The sequence below is a fragment of the Epinephelus lanceolatus genome, chromosome 24 (assembly GCF_041903045.1).
Source record: "Epinephelus lanceolatus isolate andai-2023 chromosome 24, ASM4190304v1, whole genome shotgun sequence".
NCBI classification, from domain to species: Eukaryota; Metazoa; Chordata; class Actinopteri; order Perciformes; family Serranidae; genus Epinephelus; species Epinephelus lanceolatus.
In genome coordinates, this window is record NC_135757.1 from 12,919,806 (window position 1) to 12,946,169 (window position 26,364).

Consider the following 26,364-nt stretch of genomic DNA (forward strand, 5'->3'; position numbering starts at 1 on the left):
GTACGAACGAACAGAACAACCCAAATAAAAACAATAACAGCAAAGAAATCAACAATAGAAAACAAATGAAAATCTCACACACACACACACGCACACACACATATATATAAAAACGCATAGGAAAGGCAGAGAGTTTGGTCATGTGAGTGATGGAGCCGTCTTACTGCATAAGGCTGCTGTGTGGCAGCTTTGAGGCAACCATGAAAAGTCTCAGCCTACAGAGCACAGGCCCGCCTGTCTGCACCGAAGGCAAACTAAGGGGGGCAACAAGGCCACTTGAAACTATATTTTGACAGAGAGCATGGCATTACACTGCGCATGCACATATAAACACACACACACATACATACATACACACATACAGGAGAGCAGTTAGCGGATCGATCCTGTCAAATTTAAGCAGAGCCGGTCAGAGAGCACACAGCGCCTCTGCTGGAGAAACATTAGGCTGAATGTGTGGTATCATGTAAAAATGATGATGACTAGCTGAGGGATGAAGAGCTGTGGTGTTTGGGAGTGGTAGGTAGTGGTGAGGTGGTGCTAAGACTGGCACTACTTCTGGATTTGAACAATAGCGCCAGCGCCTTACGCTCAATCAAAAGCAGGAATACACACACATAAAAACTGGACACATGGACATGGAGACTTTTTGATGCTCAATGCTCTAGCACCCCAAAACACCACCCATTAAACTATGGAAAGGTGCTGGAGGAACTGAGGAGAGTTCCTCAGACAGAATGAACCAAACTGGTGATTGAAGTATGGAGGCAAACTGGGTGACAAGAGTGAGGGATGTGCGCAGAGGGGAGGGTTGAGGACTCGGGGGGACTGGGATGGGTTCAGTTGTGGTCGTGCTGGGTGTTGTACATCGTCTCCCCCGAGGAGATCTGGGTCAGTCTCTTGCTGGAGCCCCACAGCTTCCGTGTGATCTGGCCCGAACGCATCTGAGAAGAGTGGAGGAAGAGGAGGAGGAAGTGGGATGGAGGAGAGGGGGAGAGTGGGGAAAGAAACAGCGTGAAGTCAAAGGAAACGGGAGGGGGTAAAAGGAGGAGGGATATGATTCATGAGTGATTGATTAGTTCACTGGAGCTCGATTGACTTGTGAAGCATTAAAGAAATAAATCAAAGCTTGATTCACTTTGGTGAGAAAAGATGAAAAGCAGAAAGGTGCGATGATTCACGTCAAACTACTCAGAGGGGGACTGCCTGTATCAACCTCCCACATCTACACTACCACACTATTTACACTATCAAAACATCAAAGTCTATCTTGGCGCAAGGTTATTAGTTTGCATTATTAGATTGTGGCTACACTGTTAATATGGCTTGAGTTTGCAGAAGCGTTAATTAGTGTTAAGTTTGTTTCACAGCATATTTGTTATAGTCGTAGAGTACACTCAAACACATAACGTAATGACACTTCAGGTAAACAGCAGGGGATGGAGTTTATCCCAGGTCAATGGCCAAATCAAGTCAAATATTGCACAGATGCCAAACAGTTTGAACAACCAGAATGAGGTAAGCACAAAAAGTTGTTTTCATGTCACAGTTGTGGTTCTAGTGGCTGCTGTGTGTGCTCAGCTGTGTGCTGAAGGAATGTGTTACATCTGTGTGGCTCGGATGTAAATGTGTGTGGTGGTTTAGGGAGCAATGAAGCCAAATGGCTGACTGTGGGCGACAACCATCCCTGAGAAGGAGAGGTGACTGTGGATTAAAAGGTCTGAGAGGACACTGAGGCCAAGCGTTACAATACAGGTGATATGTGTAGGAGGTTTATCTGTGTGTGTGTCAGATCTACAGCAGTGGGAAGGGACTACAGCCTCTGGGGTTTATGGGAGCTGGAGGTGGGACTGAACACCAGCTGGTCGCGCTGGTGTAGCAGGCGGGTTGGTGAGCGAGCTCGAAGCGGGGCCAGCAGGGGGGAGGCCATGAGCGGCGATCCCTCCAGGCTCTGAGCGATGTAGTTCCTCAGCGAGTTCTTTACCTCCGCCGGCTTGCCCACGCCCACGATGATCAGCTTGCCGTCCTCCAGGCCCACAAGGACGTGGCTCTGCTCCTTGGTGACAGAGACGCAACGCACCGGCACCCTCATGGCCATGGGCTCCACACACAGAGACAGACTGGGCAGGAGAAACAGTTATTTCTACAATGTCCACATGTACGCAGGCTGCTGTTCCACTCTTTTGGTGTTTAATCTAATATAAAAGACAGTTTTTCAATCTGATATTAAGTTGAAAGATGTTTAGAGTTTTACCTGTAGAGGTCACGGATGGACAGGTATCCCTGCTCGCTGCCGATGACTACATACTCCCCTGAAACACACATATCAGTCACCTGTTCCTTCAGAGGCTCACTGCAGAGGTGCTTCCCATTTATAGAGTAAAGGTGGATAGCGTTTTTATCCTGGGAAGAGAAAATAAAACACCTGTGAATAACATTTTCAACTTCATCTAAACAGACCCGTGTCTGAAAAGCTGCAACCCTAGTCCAGCCAGCATGTAGGGAATGTAGTGTGAAAAAATTGTTTGCCCACCTTGAGCGTTGCTTTGCCCTCGAGACAGGTGTGGACCAGCAGGTGACCCTCCCAGGACACGGCCAGGTGGAGGATTGAGAGCGGCAGGGAGCTGTCGCATGGCGGTCGCAAGCAACGCATATACTGACCCCGACGCACTGTGTGGATGATCACTGTCCCATCCTGGGGCACATCCAGTGGAGGAACACATAAACACAAACACAGTTAAACTCATTTTCAGTTTCATGATGGTAAAATTAATACCTATATATTAATACCTATACGTTATAACAAATAGTTCAGTTTCCCTCCTGACAGCACTCCACTGTTGTTCTCTACTTTTTGTGGATCAAACAATATTAAATAAATAAAGTCCCAGCTTACTTATTCAGTTTTTAATCAAAGAACGTCAAACCTGAATGCAAAGCCTGCTTTTAATAATGAGAAAGTTTCAGTCAGCTGTAAAAGTTGGCTGAAAAGTCTCAACTTTCATTTTAATTTTCACAAAATCACAAAGTGCATTTGGTGTTGTACTGTTGGCAGTGCTGAAACTTCCAAATTAAAAGTATTCAAAGCCACTGAACACCAAACATTACATCAGCTCATTAACTCATCCCGTGTTTGAACAGTTTTCCAAGGACACACATGATTTGATCTCCAGCATGGCAGCATCATTCACTCGAGATGAATTCACATACATTTGCAGGATGAGATGAACAAAAAAGCACACTCAGTCTGGTGCGTTATCTTACCCGTGATCCAGACACAGCCATGTCCAACTCTGTGCTGATACTGACACTGACCACCTCATCCGTGTGTCCGTACAACACCTGAACTGGTTTGGGACAGAGACCTATGGGAGCTCCGCCCTGCGAGACAGAGCAAACAAACAGAACAGAGCTGGTTACAGTCCATAGCTAAGTAAGTGTCTGTCCAAATTAAGCTAAAATTTTCTGCAAATTTCCTGAAAATCTGCGAAAAAAGAAAACCAAAAACAAATGCAAAACACCCCTTTACTTTGGGAACATTAATACAGGAGGACGTAATTATTCAAGGCTTCCAGAGTAATGAACATCTTTAGTATCTGTATGTTTTATGAAGTTAGATCTATTACTTTAAAACTCTATTGTAAATCAATATCTGTCATAGTGTATAAGTGAGTGCTAACCTGCTGCAGAACCTGCCACACCATGCAGGTTGTGTCTCTGGAACCGGAGATCAGGTGGATGCCGCAGTGGTCTGTTGACAAGCAGGTAACAATGTCTAGAGGAAAGGTGAACAAAACCACGAATTACAACAGGACATACACAAAGAACAAACTGCATCATAAGCTGAACTCAAACTGTGAATTCATATCAGTTATTACACACCAGGTTACTGCAGTTTTGTACTGTCAATCTTATTTCCAGTTTACAAACTGTATCTAGCAGCCATCTGGTGTTGTTATGGCGACTTCTTACACCAATATGAGGAGGAGCTAATTATTTTTGAATGGCGACCTACATCAATGTGTGTGTTTACCCATGTGTCGGATGTGTTGTCCCACAGTCTTGCCCTTAACCAGAGAGGTGACCCGCAGGCTGTTGTCCCAGTGACCCCCGCTGAAGAGCAACTTGCCATCGTGGGAGACCACAAACAACCCTGATGTTACTTCCACCCCGGGGGCGAAGGGTCCAGAGAGGAAACGGTGGGTCCTAGGTGAGGACAGTGAGAGGAAGACCGACAACGAGAGCTTAGAAAGATTTTCCAGGACACAACATGGTGGTTTACATTGTTTCCATGGGGCTACTCTGCCGTAAATGTTCTGCATTTGCATGTGTGCTGTGTGTGTGTGTGTTCTCACTTGGTGTTGGACACTGTGGGGTCCTTAATGAAGGTGAAGTAGTTGGAGATGTTCTTGTTGTAAGGCAGCCACCCATGGGTTCCAACGAGGCAGTTCTGACTAACTGTCACCTGGAGACAGTGCAAACACCAACAAGACATCACTGTCTATCGCCTGGCCTTCATTCATTCCTTTGCTTACTATATAAATGGAGTAGAAATAGTATGAAACAACTGAGGCTCACCATGGTGTCAGGGCTCCCCTGGGTGATGAAGGAATGGGACTGATTCTTGGGCACCACGGCCTTAACCAGCGGCACATTGTCACTGATGCCCTGCAACATGACGGTGAAGAGAATTGAAAGTTATTATAGGGGTATACATAGTAAAATACATTTTAATAAAAACCTAAAAACACTGAGCAGTACCTCAACAAAGAAAGACTTAAGGTCGCTGAGGTGTTCAAACATGTTGAGAGGACACGAGTCCAGCTGAGCCTTCCTCTTCTCCACTTCCTCCTGAGACAGGCGCACTGGATGGGGTTCCTACGCCATCACACACACATACACAGAAGGCTAAATTCATCAGCACAGACACAGATTCTCATTGGCTTGAGTCGTAATAGGTTTTGTGCCTCTGGTGCGTATCTGTACCTTGAGTAACTGGCACGGTGTCTGTCCAAAGTTGCTGATCATGCCCTCCAAGGCCTTCCGCTCTTTTTCATCAGTGATGGCGTCCAGGTCCACCGCCCCTGCAACACCAAACCAATCAAACCACTGCACGGACAATTCACAAGGGCAGAGGTCTGGACATCATTGTGGCAAACTGCTTTCACTTAAATGTCTCAACAAACAGCCTTTGTAACAGTGGGTACACTTAAAGTAAAAGTGATCATTTTGCATTTTAGAATTGCAGTTACTGCAGTTAAAATACAGTTACAAAACAAAGAATAAAACCATGGTGTGACGTGACAGCGTGACAGCTGTTTGCTTTACCCTCATATGTGCAGTAGTAGAAGACGTTGAGGGCCTCCACTGCTGCAGGGCCCTTCTGCTTGTAACCAAAGATCAGATCGATCCACTCGTGAAGGTGAGCCGATACGTACTCTGACTCCTGTCACAGAACACATGTACACTGTGGTCATTAACAATTAACAGATATGTAGCCACTACAGGCACAAAACTACACCTGCACACAGACTCATCAAGCTGCCTTAAACCCCACAAAAGGAATACTATCTGACATGTGAAAGGTAAAATATCAGCTGTGGTGTCAGTTCCTCACAGTCAAAGACCAGATGCTGGACATGCTGTAGAGGTTAGGGTAAGGTTTCAATCATAGTTAACATTCATTCAATATTCTCCATGCTTCCTTCTTGTGTAATATCTACTGAGAATATGCGTGTTCGGACCAGAGGAATTTTTTTGTAGTTCTTTTTTGTTGTGTCTGCACCACAAGAAAGTGACATTCCCATATGAAGCAAAGTTGCACTAAAACTGCATCTCACCAGGGCTTTGCGGTGCTTGTAGATGAAGTCTTCAGGGGATTTGGCCCATTTGGGCAGAATAACATCGTTAACTCTTTCCTTAGAGATCTGCAGGCGACCCAAATCAAAACCTATACGACAGCAGGAACAAAGGACGAAGCAACAGAAAGAGGAAAGAAAGATGTAGACAGGAAAAACGGGGCGAGAACAAAGGGATCAGAGAATTAATACAAAACACATTTATGACCATACTAAAAGAGACATTCAGTATCTTCTCTCCAAAAATGTTTAATCAAGGAAATAACAGGAGGAAGCAAACTGAGGCATTATGTCTTGGAATCTATCCACTATGTACTAAATCACTACACCAATCTGAGTCTTGTAATAGTGATCATCTGCAATATCGGAATCTCCTTTGATACATATTTTCTCATTCTTTATGTATTTTTTCAACACATCACAACTACACATTAAAACTCAGGTAAAATATTATTGCTTTGCCTTAAGGAAATATATCCTGCCATCATAACTTTATTGGCAGTAGTCGATCGTTTTGTGTACAATATTTAAAAGCATTTGGAAAAAAAAACAAAAAAAAACCTCAAACCCTACCATTCTGGTTCTCAAGAAATTCTGGGAAATAGAAGAACTCAGGGATGAGCTCCTTGACATCGTTTGGGTTGTCCATGAGGGTCTGCCACGTTGCGGGGATAGAGTGGAACTGGCGATCGGCACAGTCAAACCTGAGCCAAGGCAGGACAGTACAAAAACGCTATAAACAGCAGCTATCTGCTGGTATATACACTTAAAACATCCTCCAGTGGGCGCTATAATTACAATCACGATCATCTGTGTAGATAAATGGAATAGTATGATGACTGTTTTGACTCCTCACCGTCCACTTTGCAGTTGGATGTGCAGAGAGGTGAAGGGCTCCACTCTGATCAAGTAGTGCATCACTCCAGCAGCGTTTGAGTAGTGGGTGCCATAATGGAACCTGTCGATGGTGCCTGTCGGGTCCTCGAAACTTTCATACCTTATGGACACGGTTAAAAAGTCAACGTGAGCCAAATGGATTGCGCTTTTCAGCAATGTGCCTTCCTCTAACTGCTTTAATGATCATTTAATAAGGAGAATAGCTGATGTATGGACTGATGAAACATACTTCTCTCTAACTGTCTTGGCATTGCGTTCGTTAAGCACTGCCACCGGCTTCGATAGGTCCCTGAACACCCGAGGATCAGACAGGTCCAGCTCTTCTGAAGTGTAGTCGGCAAGAATCCAGGGAAACTGACATACACACGCATCAAGTTAGCTCGAATATTACCATTCACCCAGTCACCACACTTGTACAGTAATGTGTTCAGTGAGGAACGTACCACAGGATACTGAGCCAGGTTGTTGTACGTTCTGCCTGCGATCGTGTTGAGCTGCATCAAGTAGTCAAAGTTGGAAATCTCCCGGTTCACCCATTTCTGTGCCAAAGCCAAGTTTGATTGTTAATTTTCTCAGGTTAACAGAAGACATGAAACATCTTTGAGTAACACACTGTAAACTGCTTGATAACTGGGCTTGGATGGGATCACAGTATCACAGTTGTACTTGAAAGCTCTGCATCATTGTTTTCTGACCTGTGTAAGTCCAGAGGCTTTGAGGAGCTCCTGCGGCGAGCGGGTTCCATAAAGACTGAGGGATCGTAGCAGCAACATGCGGCTGTAGACCTTGTTCCTCACCTGTTGATAAGAAAACTCAATCTTATGACAAATTATCTTAAAGGCAAGAAAGGATCAAATATTGGTCTGTGATCACAGACTCAAACCTAATTCAACAGAAGTTAAATTTGTGATTAACCTCTTTTTTGAAGTTGAGGAAGTAGTTGGTCTGGTCGATGAGGAAGATCTCCAGAGCTGAGCGCCGCAGGTTATAACGCCGCAGGTGGACCTCTCGGATCTGAGACAGGGGCCATTTGAAGTCATGGCCCACTCCTTCGGGAAATAAGTAGACAGTAACAGTGAGTGAAGGTTTAGTGATGTTTTCCCCATATGTTCCATCCACCTGTCTTACTGTCTCCTCACCTTCCTCTTTCTCCTGGCTGCTGTCGTAGAAGTAGATGTGCTGAGTGGTGAGTTCTAGGCGGCCAGGCACCACGTCCACCACCGTCACCAGCTCACAGTCCTCCCACAGCACCAGCTTCTCCTTCTGGCCCGCCTCCTCTGCTTCAACTCTGCAGCACAGAGAATGGAAGGTTGTCATTATTGACTTGGTTTCTATTACGTGAACACAGTTGTTTTGTGGTTGTTGTGCTTAGTGACTGACTGGTTGTTGGCAGCAGCGGGGTCGTCCTCTGGCAGCTCCAGGATGTCGTCTTCCAGGTCGCTGACTTTGACCTGCTTCACAGCCTCCAGCAGCAGAGACTCTGGGTTTATGCGCTGCTGATGGACACCTGAGAAAAGCAAAAGAGACAGGAGAGGATTTAACACTGAGACGAGGCGTCCGGAGATGGTGCGGTGGTTAATATAACATGGCAGTGCAGGAAATTAACTGCTTAGGATACTTTTCAAGGGCTGACAAACAACAGAAACCTACCTGACAGGACATTACACCTCACATTTTCTCCCCCAGCTCAATTTTGTTCCATAAACAAAAGATTTATAGTTTTAAACTTGCTCATTCACAAAATAAACGTAATTGAAAAATTGGGAACATGCTAGAACATGCTATACTAAAGACAAAATTCATCAGTCTGACAACAGTGCTTCAGATAAATGTTTAAAATGTGGCACTGTGACACTGACTCCCTCATACATGCTTTTTGTTTTGTCAACAATTTTGAAAGACTCGGAAGAATATTGAAAGATGGATTTCAAGAAGTTGCAACTGTAAAGTAGTTTTGCACCGATGAACAGCAATGTGTCTCTTTCAAAATGTTGAGAAACAAGTTACCCAACAGGATGGCAAATTCTTTTTTGTTTTTAGTTTTATTAGATACTGAAATTGCAAAACTCCTTAACTCCAAAAACTTCTAAATGGAAATTATTAATGAAATATAACTCGAGTAAGGACAATGTCAGAGAACAGCAGCAAAGAGAAACAATATAATAAGATATGGAGCTCAATTTATGAAGTTCTGTAGATTGAGTGAGACAAAGACACCCAGCACCCAATTCTAGGGAACCCTTTGTAGCATCTTTATCTTGCTCCTGAGGTGCAATATCTCCTGTGATGACAACTGTATGTGACTGTATGGTACTTGTGAGTCAGTAATTCAAACAGTGTCAAATCATGAAATTTGATTTCCTTAAGAAACAATGATTATGTAACATTTGAAATATGAAATGTATTGTAGTCACTCAAAGAAAAACAATTATGAGAAATTAAATAATACATAAAAGTCTCCTGAAGTCCTGACTCGACAACATGCTCCCTCTTGCACACAACTTAATAAGGCAAAAATACCAAGCAGAGTGGATCATCCTCCTCATCGAGGAGATGGAGGGGAAGGACACGAATTCAGCTTAAGGAGGATTTTCAAGGTCAGTCCTTTTAATCTGTTTATCAAGGGTAGGCTGGATATGTGTACTCATGACATACTGTACACACACACTCATCCCTCATCCATTCACTATATATGTCTACTTAGCAGGTAGTTTTTGCTGCCAAGTAGAGCCACCAACGTGCAAAATTTCCATGTGCAGCTAAATTTACTCCATTCCAAGTATAGAGAGGGAGTGACATCTTACCCAGGTTGTCTCTCAGAGCACTGGCCTCTCGGTGTGGGTCAAAGTTGTAATTACGGACTAGCTTCAGTCTCATGCGGGAGAAGTTCTCAGCACTGGACACCCTCCAGTGCATCTCATCCTGCTGCCTGTTAAAAGTAGATACAAAACATACTTTAAATATGCCCAAAGACTGCCATTACCTGCACATCTCTTATCCTTAAGTTCACATGAAGCTCCAGCCGACAGACTGAGATGTTGATATATTTTACTACAGTAGATAGTAAACATTGGAAAAAGACAAGAAGCAGAACAGTGAATGTCAGTACCTGTCAGCCCAGGGCCCTCTCTCGCACACCAGACCCCGGCGTGCTGCCTTCCACTGCCTGAGGGTAGCACTATTCTGGCTGTGCTGCTGCTTCAACATGCTGTTGTAGCGGAGGTTCTCCTGGCGACCTCGTCGTGAGAAAGGCTCCACAAATTGCTCCTGAGGGGAGTGAAGAGTGAGAGTTTATGGGAGACAAGCTTTGGACCAAAGTGGCTTCAGTTATTAATCATTTATTGATGATCCAACTAACCTGGAAGCGGATCTTGCTCTCACCCCTCTCCCTCTCTCTCTTATGCAGGCTGACCATGAAAGCCTCATAGCACTCCTTCCAGTACAGAGCCATGGTCTCATGGCCCTGGCTGAATGTTTCAATTTCATACTGCTTCATGTACGGGATAATCTGGAGACAAAACGAAGTAAAACATTTCCATAACATTTTCCTGTGAATTTATATCCAATATAATCCAAAACTACATCTGTAAATCTCATACATATTTGTCGAGGTAGACGCGCCACTCGGGTGAATTGCAGTACAGCTGGAAGTCTTCAAAGAAGGACGGGCTGCCGTTGGTGTCGGGGAGCTGGGGGAGGTGCAGCTCCATGTAGAGGAGGCGGTGGACTTTGGAGAGCAGCGTTCGCAACAGAGGAACCAGGAAGGAGTACGTCTCCTCCGTTTGCTCCTGAATGGAGCGCCTCAGGATGCACTCCACCTTACCGAGCAGGTAGCAGGCCTCATCCTGGCTGGACACCTCTTTAGTCTGCAGGATGCCGTTGAGCTTGGCAGTGGCCATGGCGCACACCTGGGACAGAGGTCATTTATTATTGTGCATGCATGGGCTTGCTTTGTGAAAAATTGCCAGGAAAAATACACACATGATGGTATAAACATGACAGAAATTAGATAAATATCTCACATCAGGGTCCTCCTGAGCCATGAAGCCCAGCAGCAGTCTCAGTCCAACTTGAGACAGCTGGAACCACTGAGTGCCAGCCGAGTACCACACCATGAGGCTGTCCATCAGCGTCACTGTCTCCTCCAGCACCTTCTCCGTCCACAGTGCTGGATTGACAAGGCCCTCAGCCTGCAGGAAGTCTTGTACCATGTGAAGCAACCGCACTGCGTTCTCTGTGTGCTGTGGCAACGTAGCAGCTGATGCCTCACGGTTATCGCTCACTGCCCACTCCAGCATTCGTTCCATAAGACTTTAAGGAGAAAGAGAGGGCACAAAGAAAGGAGGAGAACACTGTTAAAATACTGTGAGCAAGCATTCAACATGTATTTTAGCTCCTGTCATGTTCAGCGCTGTCAGCAGTCAAATAGACGCCTAACCTGAGTTTGATTTGGTCGACAGGAAGCAGCAGTTCGTTGGCGGTTCCCAGTTTGGTGAGAGCTGAGAAGACCTGGCCACGCTCTAGCCACGCCGAATCATCTGAACCTTCTACGCCGCGCCACATCACACACAGCACAATCTCCAGCAGCATGGTGCACAGCTCCTCCTCTGCCCGCTAGGGGGCGACATCACACCAAAAAGGCAGAAAAATGAGGGTTATCATGAGGATAGATTAGATTAAATACAATATCATTGATCCCTCTGGTGTATAAGCACAGCAGTAAGTAACAGGATACAGCAAAGAAAAAGAAGGACATTAATAAGAAAATGACGGTTGCTGTCACCAGCAGTTAGGACTTTGTGTGTGTGTGTGTGTGTGTGTGTGTGTGTGTGTGTGTACTATTCCTTACATCTGTACTGAATGTATTCTAATACCTTTTAAAACCTTTTGACAGTTTATGAGTTTCAGCATGATCCCCTCTAATCTGTCTCTTGACATAAACGGCTCTGTCTACAGAGTAGATGATACTACATTTATTTTGGCTAAATTTATTCTGCCAGGCAGATCAAATACTTTGTCACATTCCTCGACCAGAAGTTTTAAAACGATATATTTAATTCTATAACTCATAGTCTCCTGCCATGGGGGGAGACAGGTCGTCTCTCTTCCATCTCTACCCTCAAGTGACACACTGAAATGACTGAAAAGAGCTCACTGGATGAAAGTCGGCGTGGTGGCAGTGACATCTCACCCACTGAGTAAGAAGCTCTTGCTGATTAGTAGCAATAAGGCAACCTTGAAATACAAACTCTCATATGAAATAACGAGGGCAGGGGTTCAGCAAACTTGAACGTTGTTAGTCTTGAGCCCTGCTTTCTAGCCTGTGCAAAACAAGCCTGCCTGCTGTACTCAACAATGTAATAACAAAATCTCTCCCTAGCTCATCCTTTCTGTTAAAGATAAAAAGCATCACAAAAGCGGCCATCTCACCTCAGCGTTATTAAAGGACTCCCCCAGTGAGATGTTGTCACTGAAGAGAAAGCTGTCCTCAGTCAGGGAGGAAGTTGCATCTCGATCCCCGGCGCTCCCTGGGAAAGGCTTAGAGCTCTCCAGTGGCGACGGTGTGCTGGGCATGCTGCCAGGCGTTTGGCTGCCGCTCTCCCCGCACTCATAGGCCTGCAGGTGGGACAGATCCAGCGTCAAGCCCCCTGACTTTCCCACCACCCAGGGTTTGACGTGTAGCTGTGGCTCCGTGGAGGCACAGGAAGACGGCGTGTCCAGCAGCGAGATGACGTCACCGTTCTCTAGGCTGTCCACAGACCGAGTGTCACCTATGCTGAGCCGGTCGTCCTCCAGCCGGTCCAGGCGGCCGGTGCTGCCTGCTCGCGTCCTCTTCTCCAGCGGAAGCTCTAGGCGGTTGGTGCTGCTGCCACTGGGCCGGCTCAGGTCCAGGCTGCAGGCGCTGATGGTGTCAGCACCTCGCAGTGGCAAGGACCCTTCACCCCGCAGGTAGAGTCGCATGAGAGTGTCCTGCCAACACAGCTGCCTTGAGATCTGGACGGCAGCATCTTGTTGGGATTGTAGCAGCTGGTACACCTGAAGAAAGACAAGGACAAAGTTCAATGGGATGTAAGGAAATAATGGATGAATGGAAACAGGGCATAAGGAGAAGAGAGGAAATAGACAGTAATGCAGAATACATTTGACCATACTGATCAATTGCCGGGACATCCAGTCATTTCCTGTGTCCGCAGTTATTCAATATACTCTATAATTAATAGTGTGAGTGTGTGCAGGTTTAAGTGCAGGTGTTTCCTCACCCTCTTGCAGACGAGGAGACGTACACTGGGTCCGGCCCGGTGAGTGAGCTGGACCAGAGCCATCAGATCCTTGTAGTTCACTACAGAATCTGTAGATGTAAGACATGCAAATTTTACATTAGCGCAGCTGCATATGGTATTGATTGGCACTTCCATGTGCTAACACTATGGTCTGTGTTTTTTACTAATGACAGACGGGAGAAATTCCGTCTACTACCTTCGACATAAAGCCTGAGCTCTACTGATCTGTACACAACACTGGTCTGACATTTTTTCAGCCTCTCTACAAAGCTGTTCAGCCTTCAACTCCAGTGTGTGGTGATGTGAATATGACTGGAGCTGAAGTAGGAAGGGTAATCCACACTCTGATAAAAGAAAAACAAATAAGGAGTACTAGCTTAACACTCCATGAGTACTCATGAAATTGATTCTATTAATTCAAGGAATTACACTAAATGGCACTGGCCTTAATGGGCCACAGAGAATACACTGGTGGGATGAAAAAAAAAATCGAAGCACCCCTCCTCACTGAGCAATTAACTAAAAGCTTCAACCTTGGCTGAATACATTTAATTTAAGGGGAGATTTATGTTTGCAGGGGAGTTAACTGCTGATAAGCAAGACTGACCAGTAGCACTGTATTTAATGACAGCAGCTACTGTAGCCAGTATACATAGACAGAAATCTTTTAAATCTCATAATCCTTTTCTTATTATTTGCACATACTAAGTGTCAAAACCTACACAGAAGAGCAGTACAGTGTAAGACACTTCAGAGAAGCTGACCTGTATGGAGGACCTGGTTGAGGAGACAACGGATCAGTGTGGGAGTGATGTTGAGCTCAGAGAAGAGCAGCGACAGGCCGGCGTAACCTGCCTCCCTCAGCCTCAAGCGCTGCTTATTCTTCTCATAGACGCGGTCACAGCGCAACATGCGCTCGAACAACTGTGCAGGAGAATCAAACACTTTCTTCAAATCACTTCCATCAGTTTTAATGGCTAATACTGCTGTAATATATTGTGGTATATTTCTGTTGAGTAGGCTTGTTAACAAGTGTCTGCAGTTGGATGTTCTGTGTAGTTCTGAGTGAGTTACCCCAAAGTCACTTTTACACGTAGGTGACACAAATGCATCAACCCTGAATTGACTCAACACTGTCAGACAGTTAAGGAAGGACTGTTAAAGGAGCTGTATACAACATTCAGAGCATATCTATGATTTAGAGCCTGGGCTGGGATTGCCTGCACACGGCTCTCAACATGGAGGTGTCTGAGTCGGCAGCTAACAGTTAACAGTATTAACAATGGCTACAGTGCTGACAGAGCTAATGGCGTTAATGTGGGGGGTAATAAGAGGGTTCACGTTCTGCTGAATGATGTGGGTTGGGGTGGCATTATAAGCAGTAACTGCTATATGAGTGCAGTGAAGAGTGACTCACGTACACTAAAATTTGCTGGACCAGCTACCACACAAAGAACACAGAGAGGGAGCATGACTTTATTCTCTGCTCAGGACGCCATTACTCCAATACACCTTTACATAGCATATCATTTGCTGCTAAATTAATGTTCAAATTATCTCATACAGCTCCTTTAAGCTAAACATTTGTAAAATTCATGATTGATCATGATGAATACCAATAAACCCTAAGAGTTTATTTAAATTCCCTGACTCTAATACCTAATTGTGACCTTTTACGATGTTGTAATCTGTCAAAGAACTTTAGTGAGTATGTCCTAGGTGTAGCTAGCTGTAGCCCACCTTGAAGACGAGCTCTCTCAGTCGATCCGAGTGCTTGTTGTTAAGGAGGAGAGCGTAGCAGGAGTCAGCTGCCCCGGGCTCAAAGAGGAGCAGGAAGAGCTGGTCCCTGGCTGGACTGGTCTGGAAGAGGCCGATTAACAATTCCAGCAGCCCACACAACTGCAACACAAACAGACACAACCGAGTTGAGTTACATTTATATAGTTTTAATGGAAATCATAGCGCTAAAAGAGACAAAGAAAAACAGCTTATCATGCACACCATATCACTCTGAGATTAACAAGCACAGAGGTGCACCTTTAACCAAATCTGGAAGTGCTTGTATTGCAAGTTTTATATCTGGACGAAGATGATGCTTTGACTGAGTGAATATTTCACAGTTTTAACATAATTCACTAAGTGTAGCATTTGAAGACTGATGAATGGATAAATACTATCAGATAGATGGCAGATGTCTTGCAGTGAAGGAGGATCATGCGATTATATTGACCATATGTTCATAGAGGGTAATGTAAGCTTCCACATATAGTCCTGCGGTGTAAGAGGATATGCAAAGTGACAGACAAAATGAAAAACAAGATAGCACTAAAAAAGACGAGACGAGACGAGGAGGTGTGACAAGAGGAGGAAATGAATTTCACAATAGGTGACAGATACAGAGTCCTGTGAAAACGTCATCTAGTTGGTGTCGGAGCATTTACAGTCGGAGAGGAAAAGTCAAGAAATTAAGTGGTTTGTTACGGCTAACAGCCACTGGTGGGTTTTGCTTAAAGAGAGGGAGAGGTTTAATAATAATGCAGAGCGAGAGAGGCTGATAAAAACAGCTGCCAGGAGGGAAACGAGCTGACAGCTTCCTGAGCAGGCATCACTGCAGCAAGTCTCATAGGAAAACAGAGAATCCTGTAGTGAAAGGTCATCTTACTTCACAATAAAACCCTCAAATGGGAGTGGTTGGCAGTTTGACAATTCACGGGTCATCTGGCAAGCATATACTAATAAAAACTTAACCTGCTCCAAATGTCTTAGATATTGGACTGACACACCTCAAAGTATTTTGTTTTTTGGACTGGTTACCTGCAAGCTAAAATTGAATTAACCTTTTGTGCACAGTAAATGTTGTACTCACATTATACGACAATCATATCAGGCTACTGTATGATTTAGTACAACAGGATACGCAGGCATGATTTAGTACTATTTCAATGTATAGCATAATGATCATTTAAGATTTTTTAAAAGATATGACGTAACTTTTTTCTGCATTAAATTGTCCACAAATGACAAGACCAACATGATATATTTTGATAGAGCTGTGTTCTTGCATTGTCCCAAACGTTTGGCCTGTCAGCACCATCAAACCCCCTTTGCACATGCGTCAGGGTTGTTGCTGTCTGCCAAAAGCTGTCATAAAATGACTTTATATTCAGTTTTAAGGTACATTTGGATTCTTAAGCTATCAGAAAGACCAAGCTGTGCAAATATTAGCAGCATCTCAGCTCCAGCCCCTTCTGTGCCAAACATCATAGAAAAAATGTTGATTTAAAACATGTTTTAATGGTTTAAATCCCCGGGTTTGTTTGTTTTGAAGTAGATGAGAGCTGTGCGGATAATTTGTCTCACAGTAAAACCCTATTGAAAGGTCTGGATCTTAAGTTATCAGAGAAAAAAGTGAGCACACATTAGGAGAAGCTGGGCTAGCAGCTCCTCAGCGATGAGCCAAACAGCGTTGGAGAAACTTTGATTTTGAATGTGCTTGATTCAGTGTTGATCACCTGGTTTGTCTACTTTGAAGAGGAAGAGACCTCGTGGATAACTCAGCTTCTAGTAAAAACCTCCAGAATGATGAACACTAGAGGAATCCTAACTGGGAGAAACTGACTGCAAATACAGCATTGCTCCGTCTTTTGTTACAGTTTTCAGTGAGAGACCCCCTCACCTGCTCCTCATCTCCAATGGCAGCGATGTATCCCAGAATGCTGTGCATCTCCTCCTGTGACATGCCCTTGCTGATGTAGTACTTGACGAGACCGTAGAGAGACGCCCGGATGGTACGAATGTCATCCTCAGTTACCTCACTCTCTTTAGTACTGTTCTTCCTACAGTACAGAGCAGACAAGGATGATGTTTTGTGACAAAGAGACTAAATATTTTCAACAAGTATGAACTTTGGGAAATGAAATCTCACCCGTAATAAAGGCGTATGGTGTCCAAAAGGAACTGGACGCCATATTTTTTTCTGAAGTGCTTCCTGTTATCTTTGATGACGGTGGACATGTACTGGATATGACCTTCATCAGAGGAAAACAAATAAGCACAGGATAGAATTGGTAACAGAGGCAAACACTCTTTCTTTGTTTCATACACAAAATGCAGCAGCATCACATCAAACAGCCACAAAGATGTATAAATTGTGACATAGATACATTGAAGATGTGACGGAGAATATAAAGTAGTAATCCAGAAATTGAAGGACGGCATCACTCACACTGTCCTTCATCAAACAATAAGGAGCTAAATCTTTGGAGAGTACAGTAATTTCCTTTCTTCTTTGCTTTCAGACACGTGCACACACACACACCCACACAGATCTAACCTATGCGCAGAGGGAAGTCTCCTTTGTTCCAGATGTTGAAGTTGAACAGCAGATGTGTGTGAAGCTGCTGCAGCAGAGCCTGGTTCTTCTCATACGTCACCTGCTCTATCAGCAGCTGCATAGCAACCAGCACGCTGACATCCACATGACCTGCTGGCAGCTAAACACATACAAAAACAACAGATTGGATTTCACTACATTATGTTCAGTTATACGCATATTAACCAGCACACCAGCAAAATGATCCAACACAGAAAGGGGGGAAAAAAAGCACAAGATATTAAAGGGTCCTTTTAAGAAACAAAGCGATATACATAAACACATATGTAAAGCCCCATGAACCATGATAAGGCTTGTTGGAAAACAAACCTGACACCCATGACCCGGCCCCACAACAAAGATAAGGAATATGTTGGAATGAGGAGATACCCATTAGTGGTTTATTTTACTTTTATCATTCACAGGGTGTGGTTACTTTGCCTAGAGCAACTATTACCGCACATTTTATTTGATCTGTGTCTCTGTGGAGTCTTTCATTTTCCCATGCTGCAAATGCTGATTCAGAGGTATTTCCTCCCAACCCCCCCACCCCCCACCCCCCGCGATAAACAAATAAATATTAAAACACATGCACCACACAAAAGATAGAAGACGAGAGAGGGAATAAAGAAAGCTGCGGTACGAAGAATGAGCAATCAAGGGAAACAGACAGATACAAAGGGAAAGACAAACAGACACAGAACAAACACAGACGGGGACAAAAGCTATCTGAGGCAATCTCATTTCACAGGAGGAGGTAAAGCAACATTCATAACTCTCACACCATACCAGTCTCATACATTATGAACAATATAATAAAAGCTAGAATAAACCTCAAGTCAGTCAGCAGATTCTTAATTCCCGTCTCACAACCAAACTAATCCACTTTGAATAGGGAGAAGAACAAAAGCGGTTTATGTCCTTTTTGCATCGACTAATAGAAAATGGAGATATTATATAATTACTGCATTTTTGAAATGCACTCCATTGGCAGAAAATGACCAGAAATGCTCTTAAAACATCCATCTCAATCTTGCCTTCTGTTTGTGGAAAAGCAGGACAATGGAAATTAAACATCTTAAAGAGAAAGAAACTTTATTGCTCAAACAATTAGAGCTGAGCTGAAATTCATGTGAGTGACTCATGCAGGATTAGTATTATCAAGGGACCCATGTCTTCATCTCAATTAGGGAACTTGTATTGTTTTAAAGTCCCAACTTGCAAAGAGGCGTGAGATTTATGTTTCTGGTGTAAACTGTCTCTTGTGGTCCTCGAGTATGAATTGCAAACATTTCATATTTCTATTTCAAACTGGTCTGCTCTAAAGGAGAACTTTCTAACTTCAAAACTGTTCTCCTCGGACATATTGTAACACAGGAAAGTGAGGGAAGTATGGTAATTACATGCTATCAGTGTAATGCTTTAAGTCCCCCTCCACTCAAAAATGAGTTTATCTTCTGTTTATGTGCCTATGTTTGACATTTAACACATACTAACAAAAGGAATAGACTTCAACAGGACGCTGGCAAAGAAAACTGAAACCTCAGAGGAGCGCTGACTTTTTACACAAAATATAAAAGCCTCAGTGAGACGGAAATTATCTATCTGACATCTTGGATTAGACCCCTAAAGCACTGTAATATCATAGCAGATAATATTGTATGTTTCACAACCCCTAATGCTGTGTCAGCCACTGTCAGCTAACAAGCTAACAAACGACATAACCAAAAAGAGATGCTAACTACACGCCAATTTTGGTGCACAGCAGACAACTCATGAGAGTCTGACTGAGGCTCGAACACATATGGCTAAATCACTCCCATTTTTCCAGTAATGCTAGCGCTAGCCATCTTGAAGTACACTGCTGTTTCACTGTTCAACCTAGCACTAGTCTACCATAGCCAGACCTATCTCCACACTTTGTTCTAGTGCAGGAGTAAGTAGGGAGCAAAACCTTCTGCAAGCAGCGGTAGTGGGCAGGGTGCACGGCCAGATCTAGAATTTCTCAATGAGGGAGAAAGAGTAGATCTGCTTCAAGCCCTGTTTCATGTCTGGAGGAGATTATGTGAAATTTTTTTAAATGTGTAAACTAAAGACTCATAACAGCCTGGTTAGGGGGTTTTTTGGGGAGTTTTTCCTTATCCGCTGCGAGGGTCATAAGGACAGAGGGATGTCGTATGCTGTAAAGCCCTATGAGGCAAATTGTGATTTGTGATATTGGGCTTTATAAATAAAATTGATTAACTGATTGATTGATTGATTATATAATTGTGTGCATAATTATGATTAAATAGAGACCTTCTGCAGCAGGGCTCCCAGTGTGGCGACACCATGCGAGTGGAGCAGATTATCCTGGTTGATAAGGTGTCTCTGCAGGAAATGCTTGAGCACCAACAGGAAGGTGGCCACCAGATTCTTCTCCAGGCGTGCCTCTGAAACAAAAAATAAAAAATACATATGTTTCCATGTGTGCCCTGGTGTCACAGTTATGAAAATGAATATATACTGTAGGCGACGGAGCAGACCTGAAGCCCTGTTGGATGGAAGGATGACCCAATCTCCCTCAGCTGGTGTCGTCACATCAGGGGTGATGAAATCTGACCCAGCTGCAGGATCACTGGCCTGTTGATCTGGCGTCATCAGGGCCAGCTGCTCCAGTATGGGCATGAGCACTGACAGGCCACCTACACAGTTGATCATATCCTGCCACAGATGAAATAGCAACACATATTCATATAAAATATTCATTTGTGCAGATCAAGCTGTAATATTCCTCTGAGCACACAGCAATTACGAGACAGCCTGAGCTGTATGTTCTTCCTACCTTGATATCCCAGTTGACGACTTTATTCCCAGTCAGGCGTCCATGCAGCATGTTTGGAGACAGATCTAAACAGATGGGGTTCCTACACGCCTGGTGACAAAGGGACCATGTTTAGTTAACAGATTTCTGCCAGATAAATAATATGACTGCAGTAAATATATCATTTTATCTTGATACAATCATCCATGAGACTCTGCACAGCAAACGTCCACACTCCCACAAAGGAAACGCACATGACTGTCTTAAAACGACCTGATAGGACTGTATGTGCCTGACTTTCAAGTTTTAAGACAGGATGACTGAAACCACAGTGGACTTATTACCTTGGGCGAGTAGTGCAGCAGCAATTTGGTTGAAAGGTCGCCAAGTTCAGATTCTTGGGCTTTGAAAGGAGAGATGCAATTTGGACCTGCATAGAAGACAGAAGGAGAGTGAGAACAAAAAAATAGCAGGCTTACTTTTTCTTTAATCTTTGTAAAGATTTTGTACACCTGAGACTGAAGACTGAAAATCGACCAATTCCGGTCATTAGTACATCTTTAATGGTCAAACTGCTGCTGCTTCACTGTTCTAACAAACACTACTGTAAGCCTCCTTTATCCCACTACATTTTTCTCTCCTCATCTTCATCCTCTCACCCCCTGCTTACCAGCACTACAGATGGCTTTTATGTGGTTGGGCTGTAGGGGTTCATGAAAGACCATGACACTTCCCAGCTGGCCCTGCAAGGAGGTAGGGCTTCCCCACTCGCTGTCCTGGGTCCCTGCAGAGATGAGCTTAGTCACAGACTCAGGCTTCCCCCCCAGCAGTCCCCCCCAGGTCTGTGGCGACAGGATGCCACCCAGCGAGGAGCGAGTGGTGGGCGTGGTGGCAGAGGAGAAGGGGGGGTCTGGGATCTGAGAGGGCGGAGGGGTGGTGGTCCGGTTGCCTGCTGAGCCGATGCCGCAGGAGATGAATGGCTGTGGGTGGAGGATAATACATCGAGGTCGGGGAGTGATCATAAAAAAATATGAGCATATAAGTAACATTTTTTCTTTGTTAAACATTAGAAACAGCACTCTGCAGGTTTCCAATTATCCCCTACAGCATTCCTGTCTGAGATATTCAATCATGGGTAGTCTCACCTCTGTCATGGTGGGATACTTGAGGGGGGCAGATAGTTTCTGCTGTCCATCCACATAAATGTACACAAGACTCTGCCCAAACGGCCTCTTTCCCGGTATATGCACCACACCGATGCTGTGCTGTAAACATAAAGTCAGACAGAATTTAGTCCCTTTAATCTTCAGTGTTGCTCTCTTTAATCAGTCTACAAGACGTTTGGTTAGAAGGTGCTAATCTTCTAAATGTAGGGTGCCATCTGTGTTGCCAGACTAAAGGATATTCACAACATTTGGCCTAAATGTTCCTATAGAAGGTGGGGGGTGTTCAAAATCGATCTTCTTCAGTACTGATTGCAAATGTTAGTGCTGAGTGTTTTAAAAGTGGATTTTTTTTTATTCTGTCTACATTTCCATATTGCAGTGGCACCACCCTTTCAGTAAATTATGTCAACAGCTGATGTCATTAAAGCTGACGCACCCAGAGAGAGTCACAGAAGCAGTAGTCGGGCAGCATGACGGTGACGTACTCCTTCTTTGTGCATACAGCCACTACCAGCACACCGGCTGAGCTGATGAAGGCCTCAAACCCCGTTCCTCCAGGGGTAAAAAAGCTGTATGGGATGAAATACATTAAATATGAAATATTAGAAAACAGCCTGAGCAAGGCTTGACATAAAATCTGGCTCTTCAAGACTGAGAAGTCTGGGAATTTCACAAGAACTAATGAATATGCCATCACACAATGATGCCAGACTTTGTCAACGCCAGACATTAAAATGATCTTGGATGCTCTTGTGCTCCAGTTTCTCTCCTCAATACGGTCTCTATCTTTGTTCCTCCTCTCTTTTCCCCTCACCTGTACAGCTGCTTCCTCTTGTCCTTGCTGAGCGGGCCCAGCTGGTCCTGATCTAGTGACAACCAGGCGAGAAAACTGAAGGCAGAGCCTGGCCAGCGCTGCACCGTTGGAACTACAATGCCAGCCATGCTGGGCGACAGGTCAAAGTACTGCATGGCGCATTCCAAGCCCTGCTTCCGTACCATGGCCAGGAGGGCTCTCAGGGCAGGTCCTACATAAGGGTGTGCGTGTGTACTCTCTGGAGGCCTAAGGAGGCGTAGGAGTCCTAGAAGTTCCCTGGTGCTCAAGGACTGGGAGCCCAGTGAGCCCACCAGGCCAAACAGGCTCTCGGAGCAAGCTCGGTGAAGCCGTTGGTGTCGCTCCAGGCCTGCCAGTGCTCGTATGACCATGGCCGCGTTGACGCAGGTGGCGCGGGTCTGGCGATTGAGGCAGCTGAGGCGGCGGAGCCAGTCGGCGGTAAAAAGCTGCTGCTCCGATGAGTCCAGCTCAGGGAGCCACTGGACCAGCAGCAGCAAGGGCTCCACGTTACTGATGCCCAGGAGCCCCACTGAGGTGTGTTCTCCCTCCACTGCCTACACAGAGAAACACACATAAACACCAACAAGGTGAAGACACAGAATACACACACACATAAAGAAGCAATGTGTTAGAAAGTGCCATTTGTTCAATCAGACCAACAAATATCCAAAAGGAAGACTAGATGAAAGAAACACCAACGACAATCTGTCTCTCACCATGTTCATCAGCTCTTTGAGAAGGTGCCGTGATGGCTGGCCTAGTGAGGTGAGCACTTCATACAGGTGATTGTAACCAATCCTCTCCTTGAACACCTCCTGCAGGGGTGGTCAAAATACAATCACATGGCATCTGGGCGCAAACGATAACCTCAGTTCTGCATAAAAAGTAAATGAAGTGCACAACTCTTCGAAACTTTAAAGGGATAGTACAGATCTTTTGAAGTGGGGTTGAGGCACTTATCATAGTTAGTGTACTGGATATAGTAGATGTCATCGGAACACCCCAAGTTTGAAGAAGCAGACTGGTGACCGACATGGGAGCTAAGCAGTCTACTGCTGTGGAGGGGTCAGCAACAATACGTACTGTAGCTACCTAAAAAGTCCCACCTCCGAAAGCGATATTAGTTCAAGAGTGTGCTATATTTATAATATTTTTACCACTTTACGTTACCGACAGACAGCTATTTACGACAAGGAACAAGGAAGCCAACAATTCTCTCAGTATAGCATACACTTAAACTGTTATACTATTTTTTTTTTTTTTAGGTGCGACTTTTGTTTAATTGGCTAAAATACGTTTTGCTGCTGCCCTGCATCCACCGCAATAAACTGCTTAGCTTCTTTGTAAGCACTCGTGCAGCTTCTCCAAACTGGCATGCATGTATTTGTGTTCCCATTACCTTTGCAGCTGGTGATTTGTGCATCACTGTTGTCAGGGCTTTGATGGTTGCTACAGCGAGGGAGTCTAGTCGCCCTTGAAACACCTGAAGAAAAATCACACTCGTCAGTCACTCACTACAGCCAATCACTTATACTTTCTGCAGGAGAACATGTACGAACAGATGATTGGACACAAGTCAAATCTCCTCTTATTCCACATCAACACTGTAGTACTTTAACAAGGTGACAAGCATGCATACAGTTTGAAGCCACATTCAAAAATAAGGCTTGTAGTGCTAAAATGATAATGATCAACTCGTTTAAGATACTGAATACAACATGCATCTCACTTGGAGGAATAAAAGGGAGACTTAAGTAGATGCCCTGGAGTTTGATTCAGTTAGTGTACGCGTGTGAGTGAAATCACGTTGTTTAGAACCCTGTGTATCACTGCAGTAGGGGCTGGCATCAAAGCTTGTACTGCAGATGTTACAGTGCAGATAAGGAAAGTGTTGTCTTTCTGCTCCAGGTAAAAAAGAAGCAGTCCTTTTAATAACATGAAGATCTGACTGGAGCAGGAAGCTCTCAGGGCTCAGTCAAAAAACAAAAACACCCACCTCCACACAGAGACAGCCAGAAGTACCTCACTCTTTTTCCTCACACATTCACAAAAAGCATGCAACCCATAAAACACAAGACAAACCATGAATAAAAACACATCTCCATCCAGCTCCGTCCTGCTCATGTTCCTGGGTCACTGAACCCGTTACTCCGTTAGAATAAAAGTGTAGACTGGTTGAGTCTCGGACCAGCTGGAGAGGGACTGTGGCAAAAATCACTTCATTGTCACCGAGTCCAGATCACCTCAAACCACTGAACTCTTTGAGAACACACACCAGGCATATGTGATAGCATTCCAGCAGAGCCCATAGTAAACTGCAGAAAACCAGGACAATGTGGAAAGGGGGGGGGTGGGTGTGAGGAGGACTGGGGAGGCGTGAGGAAACCGAAAATGGCAACAGAGTAAATTAAATGACATAGCTGTGAAAGAGGCAAAGTGGTCACTCCATAGCAAGAGGGGAAGGTGCGTTGCTAATCCATTTAGCACCTTCGGCTAATTCTGGTTGTGGAATTTCAAATTTTATGTTTGTTTTTTCACTACACCTGCATTGCTTTTTAATTTCTCTGCTGTAAATGAACTAAAAAGCTGCTTTGACCTATTAAGCTGGCGTTCTCCATGTGACCTTGAAAGCAATCAAAGCTTGATGTCTAGAAACCAGCCAAACAGGCTGAAGCATCGGCCACTGCATTAGGTTACAGCTGCACAGCAACAAAGACACACTGGTGTGTGTGTGTCCTCATGCTGGTTTGTCCACCTGTATTCACATTATCCAGATCAATGGAGGGATTATACCTTATAAAGGTGGCTCTGTGAGTAGAAAAAGTACAAAGAGTAGAATGAAAGCTGGTATACTCTAAGGGGAACAAGTGACCTTTCTGTGCACGAGATGATTCAGTAAAGAGTGCTGACTGAAAGTTGACACTACACCATTCAAAAGACAGGGCACGGACGCATCATCTTCTTCAGAAGGTCAGCCCAGATCTGTTTTTTAGCATATCCAGACTGCATTCAGATTAATTTCAAAAAGTCTAGACAGCAAACAAACAAACAAAAACAACACATAGGGGTTGTGATTTTTGCAAATTGAACCAAACAACATTTAAAGGTGGTTTGAAATGCGATTCCAATTGGATTTCTACAGATGCGTCTCAGTCCGGTCGCTCTTCTCGCAGAGCACTACAGAGGACAACATGGAGAACAACAGTCCGTGGATGGACGCTGAAATAAATAATCTACCTGACCACAGCTTTTCTGGTTTTATAAATTCAGGTGCATGCCTGAAAAATATCTTTGTGATAAAAGTAAATGCAAACATAACCGCAATGTCACAGGTCCGATTCCAGGGTTGGGACGAAGTATCAACTGGCTGATTGTTGGCCACAATATTCCACCACCTGTCTAACAATGTCATGAAACTTCAGCTTGAGTGCGAGAGTTGCGAGGAGAAAACAGGGGGTGAGATAGCGCCTGGATGTGGGTTATCGATGTGACAAGTTCATAGTTTCTAAAACACAGTTGATCACTAACAAGACGGACATATCATACACCGGACGTATGTAATGCGGGCTTGCTGATGCACATTTAACCCATGATTGACCCGTTCATTTAAGTCAGAATCATGTTCTTCACTGTTAGAAAGACTCTGCTCACTACTAGGCTTATTTATGCAAAATAAAACGTGATAGGCTGATGCTATTAATGTTAGCATGTTGTAATTGTGGGGAAAATGTTTTATCTGTGAACCTTCTGACTTACAATGGAGCCCAATTCTGCACTTTTGTTGAATGTTGCAGCTGTTAAGCCATGTTTTTTATGTGTTTTATATGTCATAGTTGAATTAATTAACCTTTACAGCACTTTACAATCTCAACCACCACCAACTAGCATTTTCGAGGTGTAAAGGAGTATAACACATACCAACACACAGTATGGACATTGGCCCTGAATATACTATCTCAGTCAACTCAATCCCTATTTGAAGCCTCTGTCATCTTATGAGACTGATCTCTGGTCTGCTATAATCTTTACTAGGCCACAAATAAAACAGGCTGTCATAACTGGTTTAACAGGTAACACAGCATTAAAGTGAAAACCTTAAAAACCGCTAACACGGTGGTGAAACCATTATTAAATAAATGATGCTTGCACAACCAA

General features: G+C 44.3%; 1 protein-coding gene across 4 annotated transcripts in view; it reads right to left on the reverse strand.

The window, feature by feature from the left end:
• Positions 1-493: 493 nt before the first annotated feature.
• Positions 494-26,364, reverse strand: part of nbeal1 (neurobeachin-like 1) — a 43,053-nt gene continuing 17,182 nt past the window's right edge. For 2 of the 4 annotated variants that reach the window (XM_033615516.2, XM_033615514.2), the window contains 44 exons: positions 23,609-23,692; positions 22,926-23,024; positions 22,192-22,763; positions 21,814-21,946; positions 21,357-21,476; positions 20,882-21,191; positions 20,556-20,641; positions 20,233-20,322; positions 19,934-20,111; positions 19,707-19,840; positions 17,370-17,529; positions 16,962-17,064; positions 16,713-16,872; positions 14,777-14,935; positions 13,801-13,960; positions 13,016-13,104; positions 12,186-12,791; positions 11,194-11,369; positions 10,778-11,066; positions 10,355-10,663; positions 10,114-10,263; positions 9,865-10,022; positions 9,560-9,684; positions 8,136-8,262; positions 7,895-8,043; positions 7,671-7,804; positions 7,451-7,552; positions 7,199-7,294; positions 6,985-7,109; positions 6,715-6,855; positions 6,432-6,562; positions 5,841-5,950; positions 5,329-5,446; positions 4,987-5,084; positions 4,762-4,878; positions 4,579-4,668; positions 4,356-4,465; positions 4,034-4,206; positions 3,681-3,775; positions 3,265-3,381; positions 2,534-2,695; positions 2,255-2,403; positions 1,985-2,120; positions 494-944 (listed from right to left, as the gene is read on the reverse strand). In XM_033615516.2, coding sequence (XP_033471407.2) covers positions 840-944; positions 1,985-2,120; positions 2,255-2,403; positions 2,534-2,695; positions 3,265-3,381; positions 3,681-3,775; positions 4,034-4,206; positions 4,356-4,465; positions 4,579-4,668; positions 4,762-4,878; positions 4,987-5,084; positions 5,329-5,446; positions 5,841-5,950; positions 6,432-6,562; positions 6,715-6,855; positions 6,985-7,109; positions 7,199-7,294; positions 7,451-7,552; positions 7,671-7,804; positions 7,895-8,043; positions 8,136-8,262; positions 9,560-9,684; positions 9,865-10,022; positions 10,114-10,263; positions 10,355-10,663; positions 10,778-11,066; positions 11,194-11,369; positions 12,186-12,791; positions 13,016-13,104; positions 13,801-13,960; positions 14,777-14,935; positions 16,713-16,872; positions 16,962-17,064; positions 17,370-17,529; positions 19,707-19,840; positions 19,934-20,111; positions 20,233-20,322; positions 20,556-20,641; positions 20,882-21,191; positions 21,357-21,476; positions 21,814-21,946; positions 22,192-22,763; positions 22,926-23,024; positions 23,609-23,692 — 7,035 coding nt within the window. In that variant the 3' untranslated portion in view covers positions 494-839. Of the gene's footprint in view, positions 945-976; positions 2,121-2,254; positions 2,404-2,533; positions 2,696-3,264; positions 3,382-3,680; positions 3,776-4,033; positions 4,207-4,355; positions 4,466-4,578; positions 4,669-4,761; positions 4,879-4,986; positions 5,085-5,328; positions 5,447-5,840; positions 5,951-6,431; positions 6,563-6,714; positions 6,856-6,984; positions 7,110-7,198; positions 7,295-7,450; positions 7,553-7,670; positions 7,805-7,894; positions 8,044-8,135; positions 8,263-9,559; positions 9,685-9,864; positions 10,023-10,113; positions 10,264-10,354; positions 10,664-10,777; positions 11,067-11,193; positions 11,370-12,185; positions 12,792-13,015; positions 13,105-13,800; positions 13,961-14,776; positions 14,936-16,712; positions 16,873-16,961; positions 17,065-17,369; positions 17,530-19,706; positions 19,841-19,933; positions 20,112-20,232; positions 20,323-20,555; positions 20,642-20,881; positions 21,192-21,356; positions 21,477-21,813; positions 21,947-22,191; positions 22,764-22,925; positions 23,025-23,608; positions 23,693-26,364 lie in introns of those variants that run through there. The other 2 variants (XM_033615515.2, XM_033615513.2) reach the window with 1 other exon arrangement.